General features: G+C 40.4%; 2 protein-coding genes across 2 annotated transcripts; one reads left to right on the top strand and one right to left on the bottom strand.

Annotated features, from left to right (window-relative positions):
* The first annotated feature begins 5,892 nt into the window (after positions 1-5,892).
* Positions 5,893-11,424, top strand: LOC125021234 (lathosterol oxidase-like). The gene is made up of 5 exons (XM_047607210.1): positions 5,893-6,029; positions 6,099-6,310; positions 8,001-8,133; positions 8,227-8,327; positions 9,456-11,424. Exons 2-5 carry the CDS (start codon positions 6,101-6,103, stop codon positions 9,918-9,920), a joined length of 909 nt encoding a protein of 302 aa, XP_047463166.1. The 5' UTR covers positions 5,893-6,029; positions 6,099-6,100; the 3' UTR covers positions 9,921-11,424.
* plekhb1 (pleckstrin homology domain containing B1) lies at positions 11,312-15,648 on the bottom strand. Its single transcript, XM_047607211.1, has 6 exons — positions 15,440-15,648; positions 13,064-13,216; positions 12,809-12,911; positions 12,683-12,722; positions 12,497-12,587; positions 11,312-11,841 (listed from the first exon to the last, which is right to left on the bottom strand). Exons 1-6 carry the CDS (start codon positions 15,474-15,476, stop codon positions 11,711-11,713), a joined length of 555 nt encoding a protein of 184 aa, XP_047463167.1. The 5' UTR covers positions 15,477-15,648; the 3' UTR covers positions 11,312-11,710.
* Between the last annotated feature and the right edge of the window lie 620 nt (positions 15,649-16,268).

The following is a 16,268-nucleotide window of genomic DNA, read 5'->3' as shown; positions in this document are numbered from 1 at the left end:
GAGTATAAGTGTATAAGTTTCAAGATTTGTGTCTTTGTCCGATTAAATAAGTGATATCGGTCAGTTTTGACCGGGAACTCAAAAAAACTTATTTTGTGTAACTGTTTAAAAAAAAAAAAAAAAAAGAAAAGAAAATGAAATGGTTTCAAAACAGTGACCTTGGTAAACATTGAGATAAAGTACTCTGTGATAAATAGTACAATATGTTTCATCTTACCCCAAAAAACAAGTTGTATGAGCTCAAGCAAATAAGTTCAAAACTCGTAATTTCCACAAGAGTTGAAGCTAGTAAAACATCTAACAAAACATTAGGAGATAGTTTGTGTGTGTAGATGTATGTATTGCTGTGAATTTATAATAAAACGTAATGTCCTCGGTTACATTTGACACAATAGGACGGTTAAGAAAAGTTGCCTGAACAACAAAAAACTGAGCTTTTCTCACTTAAATCCATCCACGACAGAATGGAATTACATTTGCAATATTCATACAGTGTAATCCGCGTTTCAGAGCTGATCCTCGTTTCTTTAAATTTAATGAGAATGCGTTATTAATGAGCACACGCGGCTTCGGCATCGAGCGGTGGCGGCAGCTGCGACGTGTAGCGACTGAATTGAAAGTGAAGCTGTTCTCGTGGATGGTTTATTTGCAGGAGAGACTGATCCAGCCAAGATCCAGCTCAATTCTGTCAGGATTATACATCATCTCATTTACAAGTGTTTGGTTGAGGCTTCTCCTATTATTTGTCGTCGAAAAGTGTGAATGATGAAGTGTGTGTGTGTTTTTTTTAGCCTGGATCTCATGCTGACATGTGAAATATGTCTGGGTTCAGCAGACTAGATTAGAATCAACTTTATTGTCATTACACATGTAGAGGTAGCTACCTAATGTTACAAAACTGTGCTATATTTCGTACATAGTCTCATGCTTATGGACTGTTTAAAGTGTCCAGTAGTGCAGTGGTGATGGTGAAACCGTCTTTGGTCAGTGAGGAAATGAGGAGTTGAATCTGTGTGTGGGGGGTCAGCGGGGGGCAGAGTTCAGAAAGGTCACAGCTCTGGGGAAAAAGCTATGACTGCTGGTTCTTCCAGCTCCTAAAAAAACAGCCCACACTATAATCCCCCCCTTACACCAAACTTCACACTTGGCAAAATGCAGTCTGACACGTACAGTTCTCCTCCCAGATTGATCCATCAGATTAATCAATCAGACGCTGTGCTTTACACACAAGTGTATCTGACACTTTGCATCGCACATGGTGATGTTTGGCTCGGATGCAGTACGTTCACATGCAGGTGAAAATAAAAATGAATTATTGCCTTAATTCGACTTTAACTGGACAACTTAAGTGCATGTTAATACGTTACTTCGACTAAAATCAGACTTCTCCTTATCCAATTAAGACACCCAGATAACTAATTGGAAATCAATTTTTTCCACCATGTATACGCCTTAAAAAGACTTTAACTGGACAACGCTTGTGCGCATGCTCCACAACTGCTGCGCAGGCGTTTGACTCCAGAACAAAAACATCCAATAAAGAAGAAGAAGAAGGTAAACAGTCGGTGTAGGTACCAGATGTGCTTTCAGATGACATCAGCTATATGATCAGCCTGTATGTTTAGCTACGTTCGGCTCGGACTGCGAGATCAGTTTGTGGTTCGACAACAGGAGTTTAATTTATTTTTATTTTATTTTGGAAGCGATAGCTCTATAATGTTTTTTAATTCTAATTTTTAATTTCCCACAAAGCACATTATTCATAAAAAAGTAATAATAAAATTAATGATATAATAACTTGAGTTTAATCTCTTCATTTGTATAGTGGGCACAAAGGGATTTAAGAAGTTTTATCCTAAAAAAGATTAAATAAAATTACAGGTTTTATCAATTTATCCAAAGACTAAAAGGACAAAACAAAACCAATAGGTTGCTCTACTTCTCCGCTAACTGCTAATCTCTCTTCCGCTTCCACTTCTTCCTGTTGACCAATCAATTATAACTTTTGTTAATTGTATGATGTAATAGGTCAACTGGAAAGGGGGCCGATTTAACCTGGTGAAAAGACACATATCGCCACCTAGTGAGGAGGAGGAGGACATGTTCCAATCAGTTATTCAATTTTCTCTGTTGCATGTAAACTGGGACAGGCACCTCATTCAGAAAGTCGAATTTCGAGCATGGCTTGATTAAGCTGTGCATGTAAACACTGTTCTTGAGCTAATGTGAAGACCACATGAAGTTTGGAGGTCTGTAGCGATGGGGACTGGAGAAAATTGGCGACCTCATCATCCGCTGACCCCGCTCTGTAATTTTTACGTGACCCTACACTTGCTGGCTGAGTTGCTGTCATCCCCATTCGCCTCCACTTTGTTATAAAACCTGTGGAATATTTAGCAGTGAGGAAAGGTCACGACTGGAGTTGTTGCGCAGGTGGCATCCTATCACAGTACCAGGCTGTTCACTGTTCACTGAGCTCCTGAGAACCCATTCTTTCACAAATGTTTGTAGAGGCAAGCTTGACTTTATACACCTGTGGTCACGGAAGTGATTGGAACACCAGGAATTCAGTGCTTTAGATGGGTGAGCAAATACTTTTGGCAATATAGTGTATATCTAAAGGGGGATTTCTGTTCAAGAGTCCCTGTCTGATCTTCTGTTTGGAAACTATCCAAGGTTTTCTGTAGCTACGAACCTGGTGGAGTATGTCAATTAGAAATGAGTTGTTCACATCCGAAAAAGTCGCATCAACCCAGCGACAGGGTAATCAAGTATACCGCGGCTTAAAAAGTTGAATTGTGACTGCGTTGTGACAAGTTTCTCCAGTTTTTGATTGCATTTCCCAAAGTGACACATCCACTCGTGTTGCGTACTGAGGAGATGATGAGCAGCAGGTTATCTGGGACTCAGCATGACGGTTGCCTCTCTGCAGATATCCTGATTGCTTCATGTTTGTCTGCCCACAGAGGGAGATGCCTTCACAGCCTGTTAGACAACTCTTGCTCCACTCAAAACACCAACTTTCCTCTAAAGAACAGATAGTTCCAGTCAAATAAACAAGGTTTTCTTTGACTCATACACTCAGGTTATTTTACAAAGGATATAGTGAGTCGAGGCAGGGGAATGCAATTTTTTTCTCTCCGAGAACAGAGGCTGTTTCGATGCACTAAAAAAAAAAAAATGTGGGCGGTTCTTTCTTCCTTCAAGCTTGCATCCTCTACAGCGTTGCCAGACGAGCGATAATTATCGCATTTGTACGACAGTATCACCCTCTGTACGATCAATAATTCCAAAAATCCCATAAAGTGCGATAATTTGACACCATCAATACACGACTATTAGCAGACACAAACAGTGCTGTCAGTTTATTTAAAGGTAAAACTGCATTATAAGCTATACTATACATAGTCCTGATTAGCATCAAATCGAGTATTAATTTTCCTCAAAATGCACTAATTTGACACTGATCCTTTACCGGAGCACAATATCTACCTGTTGCTAGGACTGCATGTATTTTGTCTGTTCCTGGATTTGTCTGTTCCTGGATTTGTCTGTTCCTGATTTGCTGTAACCATTCTCCCAGTTTGATGCTCATAGCCTGAATTGCTCTGAGCATCTTGTCTAGTTTTTCTCTCAGCCTGTATCGTTCCGTCTTCCTGCTATCACTCTGGATCGCTACATCTGTCACTACAGCTCTCGCCTGCTGCTGTTTTTCCACCGCGTCGCGTTGACCCTCAGTCCTAATCTGGACGTCCCATAAGCTCTTAGCTCAGTCATTCTCCACCACCTTCAGAGTATTTCCCTTTTTGGCCCCTGTTGTTTCTGAACACTACGCCATCTAAGCCCCGCCTTCTAGCATCTTCATGGACAAAAATGGAGACTACACTGTATATATATTACACCCCATTACTTTGGAGCTGTAGGATTTATAAGTACTGTATATTATATTATAGTCTAACACTCTATCACATGATCATCATTTATGTTAGACTGCAAGCGTCTCTTCAACACGGTGAATCCTCTCAATATTCCTGAGTCACAGATGAGGCCCCTCTTACTTTCACCTAAGAGCATTGGTGACATCTTGTGGCTGGATAGTTGTCATTAACTACTACTAATATTTTATTGTATTTGAAAGCTAAATTTAACTTTAAATATAATGACCAGTAGGTAAAAGCATACAGTATTTATCTTCATTTCTTTGTAGAAGTATAAAAAGTCTTTACTCATAAATGCATTCTCTCAAACTTGTATCTTGTAGACCAGACCTAATAACTTATTTAAAATAATATATCCTTAAACTTACCTCCCTTTGTTTTTGTATTCTCTTGGGTTAAGTTCAGCATTTCACAGATTAAGAATTTCATCCTGCTTGAACTGCATACAGTCTTATATTATCAAGAAAAAGGAATTACTGAAAAAGTGCTATAACAAGTTATTTTATTTTATTTATTTTTAAAAAAGAAAAGAAAAGCCAAAATGGGTACACGTTGCATGCCGAATTGCAGTAGGCCTCCCAAACTTTAAGGTCATCTGTGAATTTAGTTACAAGGAGGTGTATGTGCTTGCAAAACAAATAAGTAAACTTTAAATTTCTAAGTTTTTAAAGGAGCTTTGGTGTTCAGTATTAAAAAGACAAATAAAACCCTTTTTTGTTGGTGCTTCTACTCCAGATTTGTGGATTAAGCTTAATAAACCACGCCAAGGTTTCCTTGTACTGATTTATTTATTTAGTTATTTTTAAATTATATTTACATAAATAATACAAAGAACAGTATACGAGAATAACAATCTTAAGAGGAAACAAGCCAGTGGTACATTGTGTCAGACATTGATATTAAAATAGTTATTTATATTAATTGTTGTTATAGCCTTTAGTTGAATCTCTAGTTAAAATAAAATCTTTTTCAACATAACATCTTCAAATAGATTTTTATTGTTGAACTTACTTTTCGCAAAATATTTTATTCACAAAAATAACAGCAACTTAATTAGGAAATGATATTTTCCTTCTGTCTTGGCATAATTATGCAATAATATATTTTCCCAGGATACGCAAAAATCATGATAAATCTGCTGAAGTTCACCCAGAATCTTTTGGTGTGAGTGCGGTGCCAAACTAGTCGTAAAAAACAAAGCAAAAAGAGCACTTTGTGTTGATGCCTTTTTTAAAAAAATAAATAAATAAATCTGCATGTAATGTTTGGCAGGGTAGCATTTAAGAATAATGTTAAAGGACACTTCTTTAACTTTGTTTAGAAGTAGAAATTTGTGTTGGAGCATCCAAACTTTTTTTCCAATCAATATTAACCTCCTGAGACCCTGCGTCCTCATATGGGGACGTTAAGTTTTAGGTTTGTGGCAGATAATTCTGCTTCATTTAAGCTTGTTGCCGTAACAAGATACTAGTTGGTGTAAAAACATGAGAGTGAGTGTTTCATTTGATTAATTCTACAGCCGTGACAAGCCCTCATAGCATTTATATATGGTTACTATCTTCTAGTTTTTATGACATGCAAACATAACTAATTGTGTCAACAAGCTATAAGTTCGCTAATTAACAAGCACTTGTGTGAGGATGGAGGAGGAGGGATTTCATTATTTGCAATTCTGTGTTTGCACAGCAATGTTAATATTTTGTTACATAATGATGACTTTGTTATAATATTGAAATAATCCCAGTGTCAATATTGGATGGCATTAATAACCGTCGAGAACTAGTTGGGGGGTTATTTGTTGTATTTAGACATTAATTCTCTACAAGTGAGCTAAAAGTGTCTTTGCCCTGATGTTCCAGCTGTTGCAGGGGCCTTTAATTAGGGTACTGTTGTTTTTGTAACGCCATGAGCAGATCCTCCGCTCGGCCAATCAGAAACATTACGCCAACCTGCGTGACGAGAAGCTCGTCGCTCAGTGGCTCAAGTTTACGTGACGCAACACGGAAGTCGACGCTGATTGGACGGGGGCAACGAAAAGCGGCCAATGGCGTCCAGCGGGGGGCGTGTTGCCGCTGCCCTCGGTCTCGGACGGTAAGTTTCCTTCCGGTTTCTAGTCGCAGGTCAGTGTCCAGGTTTCCCTCACGCTCTTTCCACATTCAGCCATGGACCTGGTGCTGAACGTCGCCGACTACTACGTCCTCACCCCGTACGTGTACCCCGCGTCGTGGCCCGAGGACGGAGCCCTGCGGCAGATCTGCAGCCTGCTGGTGCTGACCAACCTCGGGGCTGCGGTGCTGTACCTGGGTCTGGGGGCCATCAGCTACTTCTTCATCTTCGACCACAATCTGATGAAGCACCCGCACTTCCTAAAGGTATCTGTGTTTTGGAGTTTGCGTTGGCACTGAACTCGCAAACCTGCGCAATGAAATGAACTTTGCACCTCCAGTAGTGACAGGTGGACAGATCATCAGTAAAACCTGCAAATTGATATAATAATTATTGTTATTATTCATGAATAATGCATTAATTTTATTTCATTTGGAGTTAATTTACTTCACACGCCCCCTGTCGTGCCAAAAACTACTTTTTGCGTATACTTTATACACTTTTGAGTCTTTCTTTTTAGTTCATAATTGTATTTGGTCCCACTTGCAACAGAAAATATATTTTTTTACACTCTTAGTTGTTAATGTACCCTACATCATTTTTAATCCTGCTGATGTGTGAGTTAAAATATGTTCCTAAAAGACGTGGCACATTATTCTGCAGGTGACATTATTTAAGTGACACAGATCAGCTGTGATGTTGTAACAGGTGGGTGGGGTGTTTCAGGCAGCGAGTGAACATTTGGTCCCCACACTTGGAAGTTGGGAGCAGGAAAAGTGGACAAGTGGAAGGATTTGAATGATTTTGACGAGGGACAAACTCTGTAGTGTGTCAGTATTTTACCAAACATGGTCCAAGGCTCATTGATGCATGTGGGGAGCAAAGACCGGCCCATGAGGTCCAAAATGGAGAGAGAAAACAAAAAAATCAATGCCGATTCTGATAGAAATTGGACACCAGTCAAGGTGTCTATGCCGACCCCTGCTGAAGTCATTTTATAAGCACACAGTACAAATATTAAAAGGAGGGAAAACAGAGAAAGGCCTTTTGATGAGGCCTGTCTGCGTACACGGATTATTCATGGCATCAGGATCCAAAGGACGCCCCCCCTTGTCGCTGCCTTTGGGGTGTGCGTGGTCTGGAGCAGTGTGTAGGTGTTGTGTAACACAGTATGAAAAGCACCTTTACGACATGTGTTGCCTGGATACGGGAGCAGCAGCACCATCTTTTCTTACCACTGACAGACGTATGTTCCGGAGCTCTTACGAACACGTTAATTTTTCTTCATCAACGCAGTGAGACCTTCGAGTTTCGCGTGGCGTCTGTTTTGTTCATGTGTGAATAAGTAGCAGCAAAGCAGCATACAATAAACGACGAGCATTGTGGAAACACATAAAAGTCAGGACCAAGGTTTCCCAACTGAATATTATGTTGTAAGGAGATCATCGTTGTTATTCACTTCTCTGGATGGTGGTTTTAATGTTGTGGCTGCCCAGTCTTTCAATTTAGATGCTTCTGTGTTGAAGCAAGTCATAACGTGATGTTATCCTAAACATTTATTTATCTTCAGAATTTGTATGATATTAATTTTACCAACCCACATTTCCTCTGTGCATTTCTTATATCCTGCCACTAACAGGCGATAGAGGGTCGGACCCAGGAGACACGAAAAAGATCTGCTTCCCTAACATCTTCTATCTTGTTATTTCGTCTGTGCCAGTGTTATTAAATATCTTATATATTTTTCCTTCTCAACTCCTTTTCTCTAATCTCTTGCCATTCATCTCCTAATTAAATCATATTGGCCTCCTCCTCCCACTTCTGATTTATACCTGATGTAATTTCCTTGCAGGCCTCCCACCTTATGTTTACCGATTCGGTTTCTTATTTCCTTCTGTTTTAATTTATTACGGCGCGCGTTGTAATAAATGTCTTAATTTGCTTCGTACGTCTCAGAATCAGGTACGGAGGGAAATCAAGTATGCGATGACCTCTCTGCCCTGGATCAGCATTCCAACGGTGGCCTTGTTTTTCGCTGAAGTGAGAGGATACAGCAAACTGTACGACAACGTCGGTGACTCTCAGCTCGGTAGGCGGAAGGAGAATCTTCATTTATCTTTATTTTGTCGTTTCTATGAGTTTGTCTTGAGTCTAAAACGTGGCCTGACCTCTGTGTTTGTAGGTTGGCCGGGGCTTTTCCTCAGTATGATCTCTTTCCTGTTTTTCACGGACATGTGCATCTACTGGATTCACCGCTTCCTACACCACAAGCTCATTTATAAGGTGAGCAGACTGCATTTTCTTTGTTGTTGTTGTTGTTGTTTTATTTAGACTATTAAAAGGTCAGAAAATGTCCTGTGAGTTAAGGGCATTTGACCAGAATACCTGGTACTTTTGATTTTACCGTTTTACAAATACTTTTGTCAGAACATGTGAAGAATAAGCAGCATATTAACATTTTGGACATAAAATAAATCAAAAACATGATAGATATTTAATGAATTATTATCTGTAGATAATAACCTGCGTCATAAAAGTCTCTGGTAAAACATGATTTGAAATGGGCCTCTCTGATGTGTTTATATTGCTGAAAATAAATAGCCAACAATGTTTTTTGCACAGTGGCAACACGTTAATTTGATGCGCTCTTATCTAGTCTGTAGCATCTGGTAGCAGTTTTAAGCTAGTTAAACTAACTTTATCCTAAATTTACCCATTAGCGACTCGGTTATAGTGATTAGCTAGGTTATTTTATGCTAGTTAAACTAACATTATCTTAAGTTTACCCATTACTAACTCGGGTAAAGAGATTAGCAAGGTAATTTTTAAGATAGTTAAACTAACATTATCATAAGTTTAGCCATTTCTGACATGGTTAAAGTGATTAGCAAGGTAATTTTAAACTAGATAATGCTAACTTTAGCTTGCTAACATATCAGTCTAGTGTGACAGACACAACGAGGCATGTCATGGGAAATAACTTAATGCTCTGGTCAGCTCTCCAGTAGTATTTCAGTCTGCCCTGGGCCATGACTGATGCATGACATGAAGGGAGTCAGAGCGCCCTCTACTGGATACATAACACAAGGACATAAAAGCATCAATCAATCAAATTTCCAAATCCCCTCCTAATACCACATAAAAAAAATAAATAAATAAATAAAACCGTATGTTTCTAGGATCATAAGACATTTTGTATTAGTGTGAATTATAAATGAATAGAGATTGGTGCCAGTTGGTGTCTAACATTTTGTGTTGTGACCAGTGTTGACACTTTGTTGTAATTAATAAAGGCAAATACAGTTACACATGTATTGTTTTGCCAGTTTAATGTACCATTTAGCGATAAATGAGTAAATATAATAATTATAATAACGTGAATTGACACATCTGCCTTCTCATCCCCAACAGCTGTTTCACAAACCGCACCACATATGGAAGGTCCCCACTCCCTTCGCCAGCCACGCCTTTCACCCAGTGGACGGCTTCATGCAGGGCCTCCCGTACCACATCTACCCCTTCCTCTTCCCCCTCCACAAGGTGCTGTACTTGGCCCTCTACGTCTTCGTCAACATCTGGACCATCTCCATCCACGACGGCGACTACCGCGTCCCCGCCGCCCTGACGGACGTCATCAACGGCTCGGCCCACCACACCGACCACCACCTCTTCTTCGACTACAACTACGGCCAGTACTTCACGCTGTGGGACCGCCTGGGGGGCTCCTACAAGCACCCGTCGGCTCTGATGGGGAAAGGCCCCCACGATCTGATCCGAAAACTTCAGGCGGAGGGAAAGCTGAGGGACGGCCAGGTGACGGAAAACGGGAAAGAGAACGGACATTCTCAGAGAGGGGTCACATGCAAGGAGGAGTAACAGCGGGCGGGGGGTTATAATTAATTGCTGGAGGCGATCACTATTTTTCTAAAGACAATGTGCTGCACTCGAACTCAGCAGGAAATTATATTTTAGAATAATTTGAGTCCAGTTATGTGCCAAATGAGCCCTTGTGAGATTTTGAATTCAGTGCATGTTAAGATGCCGAGATCACAAGGAGCATGTTGACATCTGGAGCTGGAACAAGAGTCAACCTTGGCTCAGATTACAGGCTGATTTATTCCCTTATTCCTCAACAGTTGGAGGAGGAATCAGATCCAGACCATTACCTAGGTATGGCCCACATTTACATGTTACGCGCAAATCCTTTAGTAGTTTTTAGATTAGAGAGATGATTTGAGGTTTCTCTTTATATATGTGGTGAAATCTGATTTTTAATCTGATCTGAAAGGATAAACTCCTGTAGTCTGAGCCCAATGTTAAGAGATTTTTATAAATGCAGCCAAGAAACTTTGAACAAGTTCAAAGAGGAGCATCAAAAAAAAAAAAGCTGGATTTGTTGTGGTATTGGTGTCGGGCGCCTACTTTGAACGAGAGTTAGACACTAACATAAAGGCCTTGTTTCATAGCAGGAGCTGTGGCTAAAATGTTTGACACGCAGAGGAAACAAAAAGGTTTATACACCCTCGTTAAAACGGCAGAGTTTCTGTGGTTTAAAGTCAAACTAAGATCAGTCGTTTCAGAACATTTGCGCCTTGTAAATAATAGAACCTATGCAAAGCCACTGAAAACCAAAGTGACACATCACAGAGAAAAAATATAATGGGAAGCTTAATGTAAATTAAATGAATGGGCGTGCACATTATTTTTATACCCGATGGGCTGTGTTCAGACTGAAACGCCTAAAATCTTAGGATGTTTTCTCTTCTCAAGCCATTTTCTTCAAAGTAAATCAAATGTCACATCAGAATATTATCACAGACCTTATAGCATTTCAGAACCTGTCCCATGATGACATTATTATGTTTGGAGACACAGAAATCTAACACTGAGGAGAAATAACACGGATAATAAAAATACAAATGCATTTTACTCCAAAAGTTTTATTTTGGTTGCAAAATAGTAGCTTTGAAAAGGAGCTCGCTGTCCGTTAACCAGCTGTTTCTGGATCCCTCGCCATCGTCCCACTGTCCTCGTCGGTTGCCGTGGAGATTTATCTGCGGCAACCAGAGTCCAATGCTGGCTACTAGTTTTCTACACTTTGTCTCGAGTTTCAACCAAATCACACACAAACTTGATCTGTCATCGCTAACAACACGTCTCTGTGCAGCCTCCTGAGCTTTTAACGCTGTTATTCGGTATCTACTAAAGAAGACGTCGTAATATGGTCGAGAACTCTTGTTTTATCAAACCAGAACGGTAGACTTCTATTTTCTGGTTTATTTGTCGCATGACACAAAGTGAGTTAGCATCAGATCTCATTTAGTTTAATGCATCATCAATAATCAGTTGTTTTCTAATAAACGGAAATACATCTAATAAACTTGACTCTTCTCAAATGTATAAAGTGCAAAATTCTGCAGGCAAAAGAGCACTCAGATGTTGTCTTCCTGTTTTACAAAGTTAATTGGTAGATTCAGTCTGTTGTACAATGTACAAGCAAAAAGAACGGTGAAATGTGCGACTTTCTTTTCAGCTTTGTAACTTTTATACTTAAGAAATAATCTGATTTAGGAAGAGATTATGAGGAAGACGATGGAGAAAAAAAAAAGACTTGTTTCTACACATGCTGGTTTGGTGTCTGGTGCGTGTGGATGGTGAATGTGATCTCAGCAGAAAAAGGGCATCCAGAAAACGGAGCGCATGGCTGCTCCCGCTGCCACGCCTGCCAGTAGTCCCAGCGCTAGATGATCTGCGACTCCATCAAACGGGTCCCTCTGAACAATCACCTGGTGGGTTCCTTCAGCAGCGGCACAGAGAGAAGACACGTTTCAGGTCAGTACATCGGCTTTATCGTGTTTGACAAACTGTAACGAATCAAAGGTGAGTCTGTGCACTGAGGGGGAATTGAGATGCTCCTGAGTTGTCACATGACGTAAAGGGACACCCATGAATTACATGCCATCTCTGCCATTGCTTACATAAATAGGTGTATATTGCATATAGATTACACCATCCTTCTCCTATTCTTTGTTCCATCTGCAACAAATTGTTTCACATATTAATGTGTAATGTCAAAGCTCTATACAGATGGTTATTTTTAATTCTTCCCTTGAGCACAAATATGCTACCGGTCAAAACTCCCCACATGTTTCTTTCTTTTTTTTATTAAAAAAATATGGAATCAATATATAAACCAAAATATAATCTAAACTTTACACTCATCACAATGATTTCAAGTGTGAACACACTTGTGACGTGTCTTTGGACGGTGGGAAGTTGGAGTACCTGGAGAGAACCCATGTAGACACAAGGAAAACATGCAAACTCTACACAGAAAGGCCGATGGATTCGAACCCACAACCTTCATGCTGTGGGGCATCAGTGCTAAACTTATTTCGATCTACTTTTACAATAATGAGATAATTTCAGTTCGTTATTTCTATGTGACATACCTGGTCCTGCTCCAGGTGTGATGTAGACCGTGTGGTAGCGGCTGAGCGGCACAGCCTGGTAGGAGTCATCATATGGGTCATATGTGAACACCTGGAGTACAAGAAGAAGAAAATGTTTAGCCAAACGCTGACTGAGGAGTTCACTGATCAGGTCTGAGCTCCGACGGAGAACCGACGAGGACTCACCGGGTTCCTCCTGGTCTCCAGCAGAGTCAGCTTCCACGCTCTGAAAGAGATGAACAGAAATGAGGGGTTTGTTGGACGGCGGTGAGGGGAAGGCAGAGCAGGCAGGCGTGAAGTGCGACTACCTACATGGACTCATCTTCACTGTTGGCGCACAGGTTGAGTGTTGAGCCATCTCTGAGTTGAACCACGATGAGGTTCTCCCTGGGGTTACTCTCTGGTGGAGGCACGCCTGCCACAAAGTAAAAGCAGAAACTCATCCACAGATCTGCATATTTCCACGACCGGTTCTCTCTACCAAACACTGGGCTTTGGTCACTTTGATCAATGAAAAGTTTAAAGTTAAATAATAAGGTGCAATTAGCTTTTATTCTTGCCCTTTACCTCCACACTCCAAACCAGACCGCACATCTATGCACGCTGTCTTCAGGCCGACGCGGATCTCCAGCTCCCGCCTGCTCTCGCTCTTGTAGAAGCAGAGACTCCCGTCTATCCAAAGGTCACACCAGTTTAACTTCCAGCGTTTTAGGACGGATGCTGGAGAGGAGACACAGGCCACATTAGTGCTTGTCTTACTTAAGTAGATTTTTCACTCCTTACATTTGTACACAAATATCTGCACTTTCTGCTCCTTAAACTGGAAAAACTGGCTTTTTTTAACCTCCAGGGATGACGTGTCGTAAAAGACGTGACATAATCGAAGCCAAGTCCACATGAACACCGACCAGTATAAAGCACATCATTGGGGTTTTCAAGTGGGCACCATCCTTCACTGTTGTTTTTGTGAAGTTAGGCCCAAGACACCTTGAAGAAGGCTTAACAGTGATGATGCTGCCACTGCACAACCGCATGACTTTCAACCGCTGAGAGATTAGCTTAGCCTCTTTAACTGCTATTCAACAAAACGCACAATTCTGTTGGTTGGAAGGGAAGGGAAGGGTTGGGATGAGGATACAGACCCTGGTTCGGGTAGGGGATGGAGAAACCCCGACCCACACACCCAAACAGAAAATCAAGCCACCAAAAAGTCTTATGGTTTGCCCTGAATGGCTGACTGAACCACGTAGCAACTACTAAACCTACTCAGCTAGCCTTAGCTTTAGCATGGCCCCCAGCTAGCATGAGGAGAGTTAGAGGGATACCACTAACAGCAGCATGGAGGAAGATTTGGAAAAGCAAACTCTTCCCCATCCATGGCCTCATTTAAGAGAGTTGCCCCTTGTTGTCGACTCCAAGAATGATTCATGGCGGATGTATTGAGTCTTAATCTAAAATTAACGAGCTTCTGACGTTAAAGAAAAGAACCGAAGCTGCTAAAAATGAGCCAGATGCTAATGCTGTCAGAACTTTTTTAATTTTGCAAAATTATCAACGATGTTATTGTTTCATTCATGAAGAAAGAAAAAAAAACTTTTACTTAAATACATTTCAGAGCCTGTACTTTATTACTTTTACTTGATTTGATTCAGTATTTTTTACACAAGCATCCATACTTTTTATTAAATACAGACTGTGAACACTTTTACCACCTCTGGTCTTTGTTGTAATAGGCTAAAGAAGCCCACAAACAAGCACGCGGAGGCTTAAAGGTTTAACTAATGTTGTGCTTCTTTTTGTATTTGTGTTTTTCTGGATGTGGAATCCCCCCACCCCAGCAGATTCCTCCCCAGTCTCTGTCTCAGTCCTTGGTAAGCCACTTAAAGACAGGGCCAGGGACAATTAATGGGATTATAAATTGCAAAGTGTTTCGTAACAGTTACAGTTTTTGTTTCCCGGCCCTGAAGACATAAACGCTGCAGAATGTACAGCTAAATATTGCATGAGCCATCTGTGTCATAAAATAAGTTGTAATGAATAGTGGCACCTGTTAGAAGATGACTGGACAAACGTTTTTACCCTAGAATAACAAGTTATACTAATATTTAAGTTTTCTCATTCATTTTTCACCTGTAAATTCTCCTGTTGAACAGGTATTTTGATATTGAAGTGCTTTTAATATTTATTAGATTTAAATAATTCCAGTAAAAAAAGAAAATCCAAAGTTCTTTGCTCTGTTACACATTTAATTGGCTTTTACAAGCTTGGTGGTTAGCATCTTAAAATCGGTGTTGGTATTTGGAAAGTTTATGTTTTTATTATTTATGTGTGCTTTATTGTGTGTTTTTATTATTTTACGTGTGCTTCTGAAACATTTAGAGCCTCACGTTAAAGTGGCTCCTCTGAAGTGTGGTCTGAAAGTGTAATTTAGCTAGGCCTCATTTAACTCCATGCTGTTAAAAATGTACAAAAAATAAATTAAAAGTCCCACTAAATGTGCATTTTAGTCAGATTGGTGCATATTTTTGTTATCTAATAGCTATTTGCAATAAATAATAAATAGATATATGAAAATCCAGCAGGCCTAGTGATGACCAATGTTATGGATGTGCTCGTAAAACCAAAATGGCCCCGGCTTGACTGCGGGCCTTGGTTGCATGTCATCACTTGCCTGTCCTGTACAATGTCCTATCATGTTTGTGCTGCAAGTGTGAAAAAGTGCAAAATGACCCCCCAAAAAATACTTTTAAACCCTCAGAATATGAGGATGTGCTGTATGTCCTTCATAAGTTCAGACGTTCCCTTTCAATTTCCCACCCCGTCTGAACTGTAGCTTCAGTTTAAATGAAAACAAATTAAAAATGTGGCAGAAGTAAGATGAGAACATTTGATACCTACAGATTAAACTTAATCAGCATCATATCAACAACCGCTTGTACTCACTCTGTCTCCAGAGCCAGCCAGACCTCATCAGCGCCATGTTTCTCAACTGTTGTCCCTGCTGTTCTGGTTTTATGATAATAATCCAGAAGAAGAAGGAAAAAAAAAATCTATAAAACTTTCTAATCCAGCATCTGATTTTAGCCTCTTCTCTGTTTATGTTCCCTCTCTGACGGTGAGGTGCTGCTGGATTAATCTGGCTCCCTCCGGCCCTGATTTACAGGATCATTCTGGATTAGGAGACCACACCCTCTCATCCCGTCTCATCCCCCTCGCTGTCTGTTTCTGGACTGATTTCTCTTCCCGACTCCCGCGCCACACACACTCTTAATGTTGTCGAACATTCGTATTAAATACTCATAAACTAAACTTTGACCAACCCAGTCCAGTTGGTTTTACTCATGTGCACATATGCGAACATTTTACAAGTTAATCCGCGTCCTGACGTAACCACACGAGGATTATCCTAAAAGCCTGCGGGTCAGTTCTGAGAGTCTCTGCAGGTGATTCACAGTGACATAATTTCCTTTTATAGCTTCGAGAAAGTGCTAGCCTTTCTTGTCAAGTGAGGATCCCGAAAACCTATTTACAGCTTGTCTTATTTCAGAAGTGGCGTTTCTTTTTGTTGTTGTCTGGTGTGAAATGACACCTCCAAAGTCCAGAGGTGCACCAGCTGTGACTCATTTGAACTCCTGGTCACCTTCAGCTGCAACAAAATCAGAAACTTTTTTCAAATTTTGCCATAAACCCATGTGAACAACCTGTGCACAGGTAAAACAACAGATGAAGAACACATGTAATCAATCAATTAAAAGGTCTGTTTGTGAGAGTT

The sequence above is a fragment of the Mugil cephalus genome, chromosome 15 (assembly GCF_022458985.1).
Source record: "Mugil cephalus isolate CIBA_MC_2020 chromosome 15, CIBA_Mcephalus_1.1, whole genome shotgun sequence".
NCBI classification, from domain to species: Eukaryota; Metazoa; Chordata; class Actinopteri; order Mugiliformes; family Mugilidae; genus Mugil; species Mugil cephalus.
This window is presented reverse-complemented; position numbering and strand designations above follow the sequence as displayed.

Coding starts and splice junctions, on each gene's coding strand:
- LOC125021234 (XM_047607210.1), top strand. CDS start 6,101: ATGGACCTGGTGCTGAACGTCGCCGACTACTACGTCCTCACCCCGTAC. Junction 6,311..8,000: donor AGCACCCGCACTTCCTAAAG/GTATCTGTGTTT, acceptor CGTACGTCTCAG/AATCAGGTACGGAGGGAAAT. Junction 8,328..9,455: donor ACCACAAGCTCATTTATAAG/GTGAGCAGACTG, acceptor CATCCCCAACAG/CTGTTTCACAAACCGCACCA.
- plekhb1 (XM_047607211.1), bottom strand. CDS start 15,476: ATGGCGCTGATGAGGTCTGGCTGGCTCTGGAGACAGA. Junction 13,217..15,439: donor TGGCTGGCTCTGGAGACAGA/GTGAGTACAAGC, acceptor TCTCCTCTCCAG/CATCCGTCCTAAAACGCTGG. Junction 12,588..12,682: donor TGGAGACCAGGAGGAACCCG/GTGAGTCCTCGT, acceptor CTTGTACTCCAG/GTGTTCACATATGACCCATA.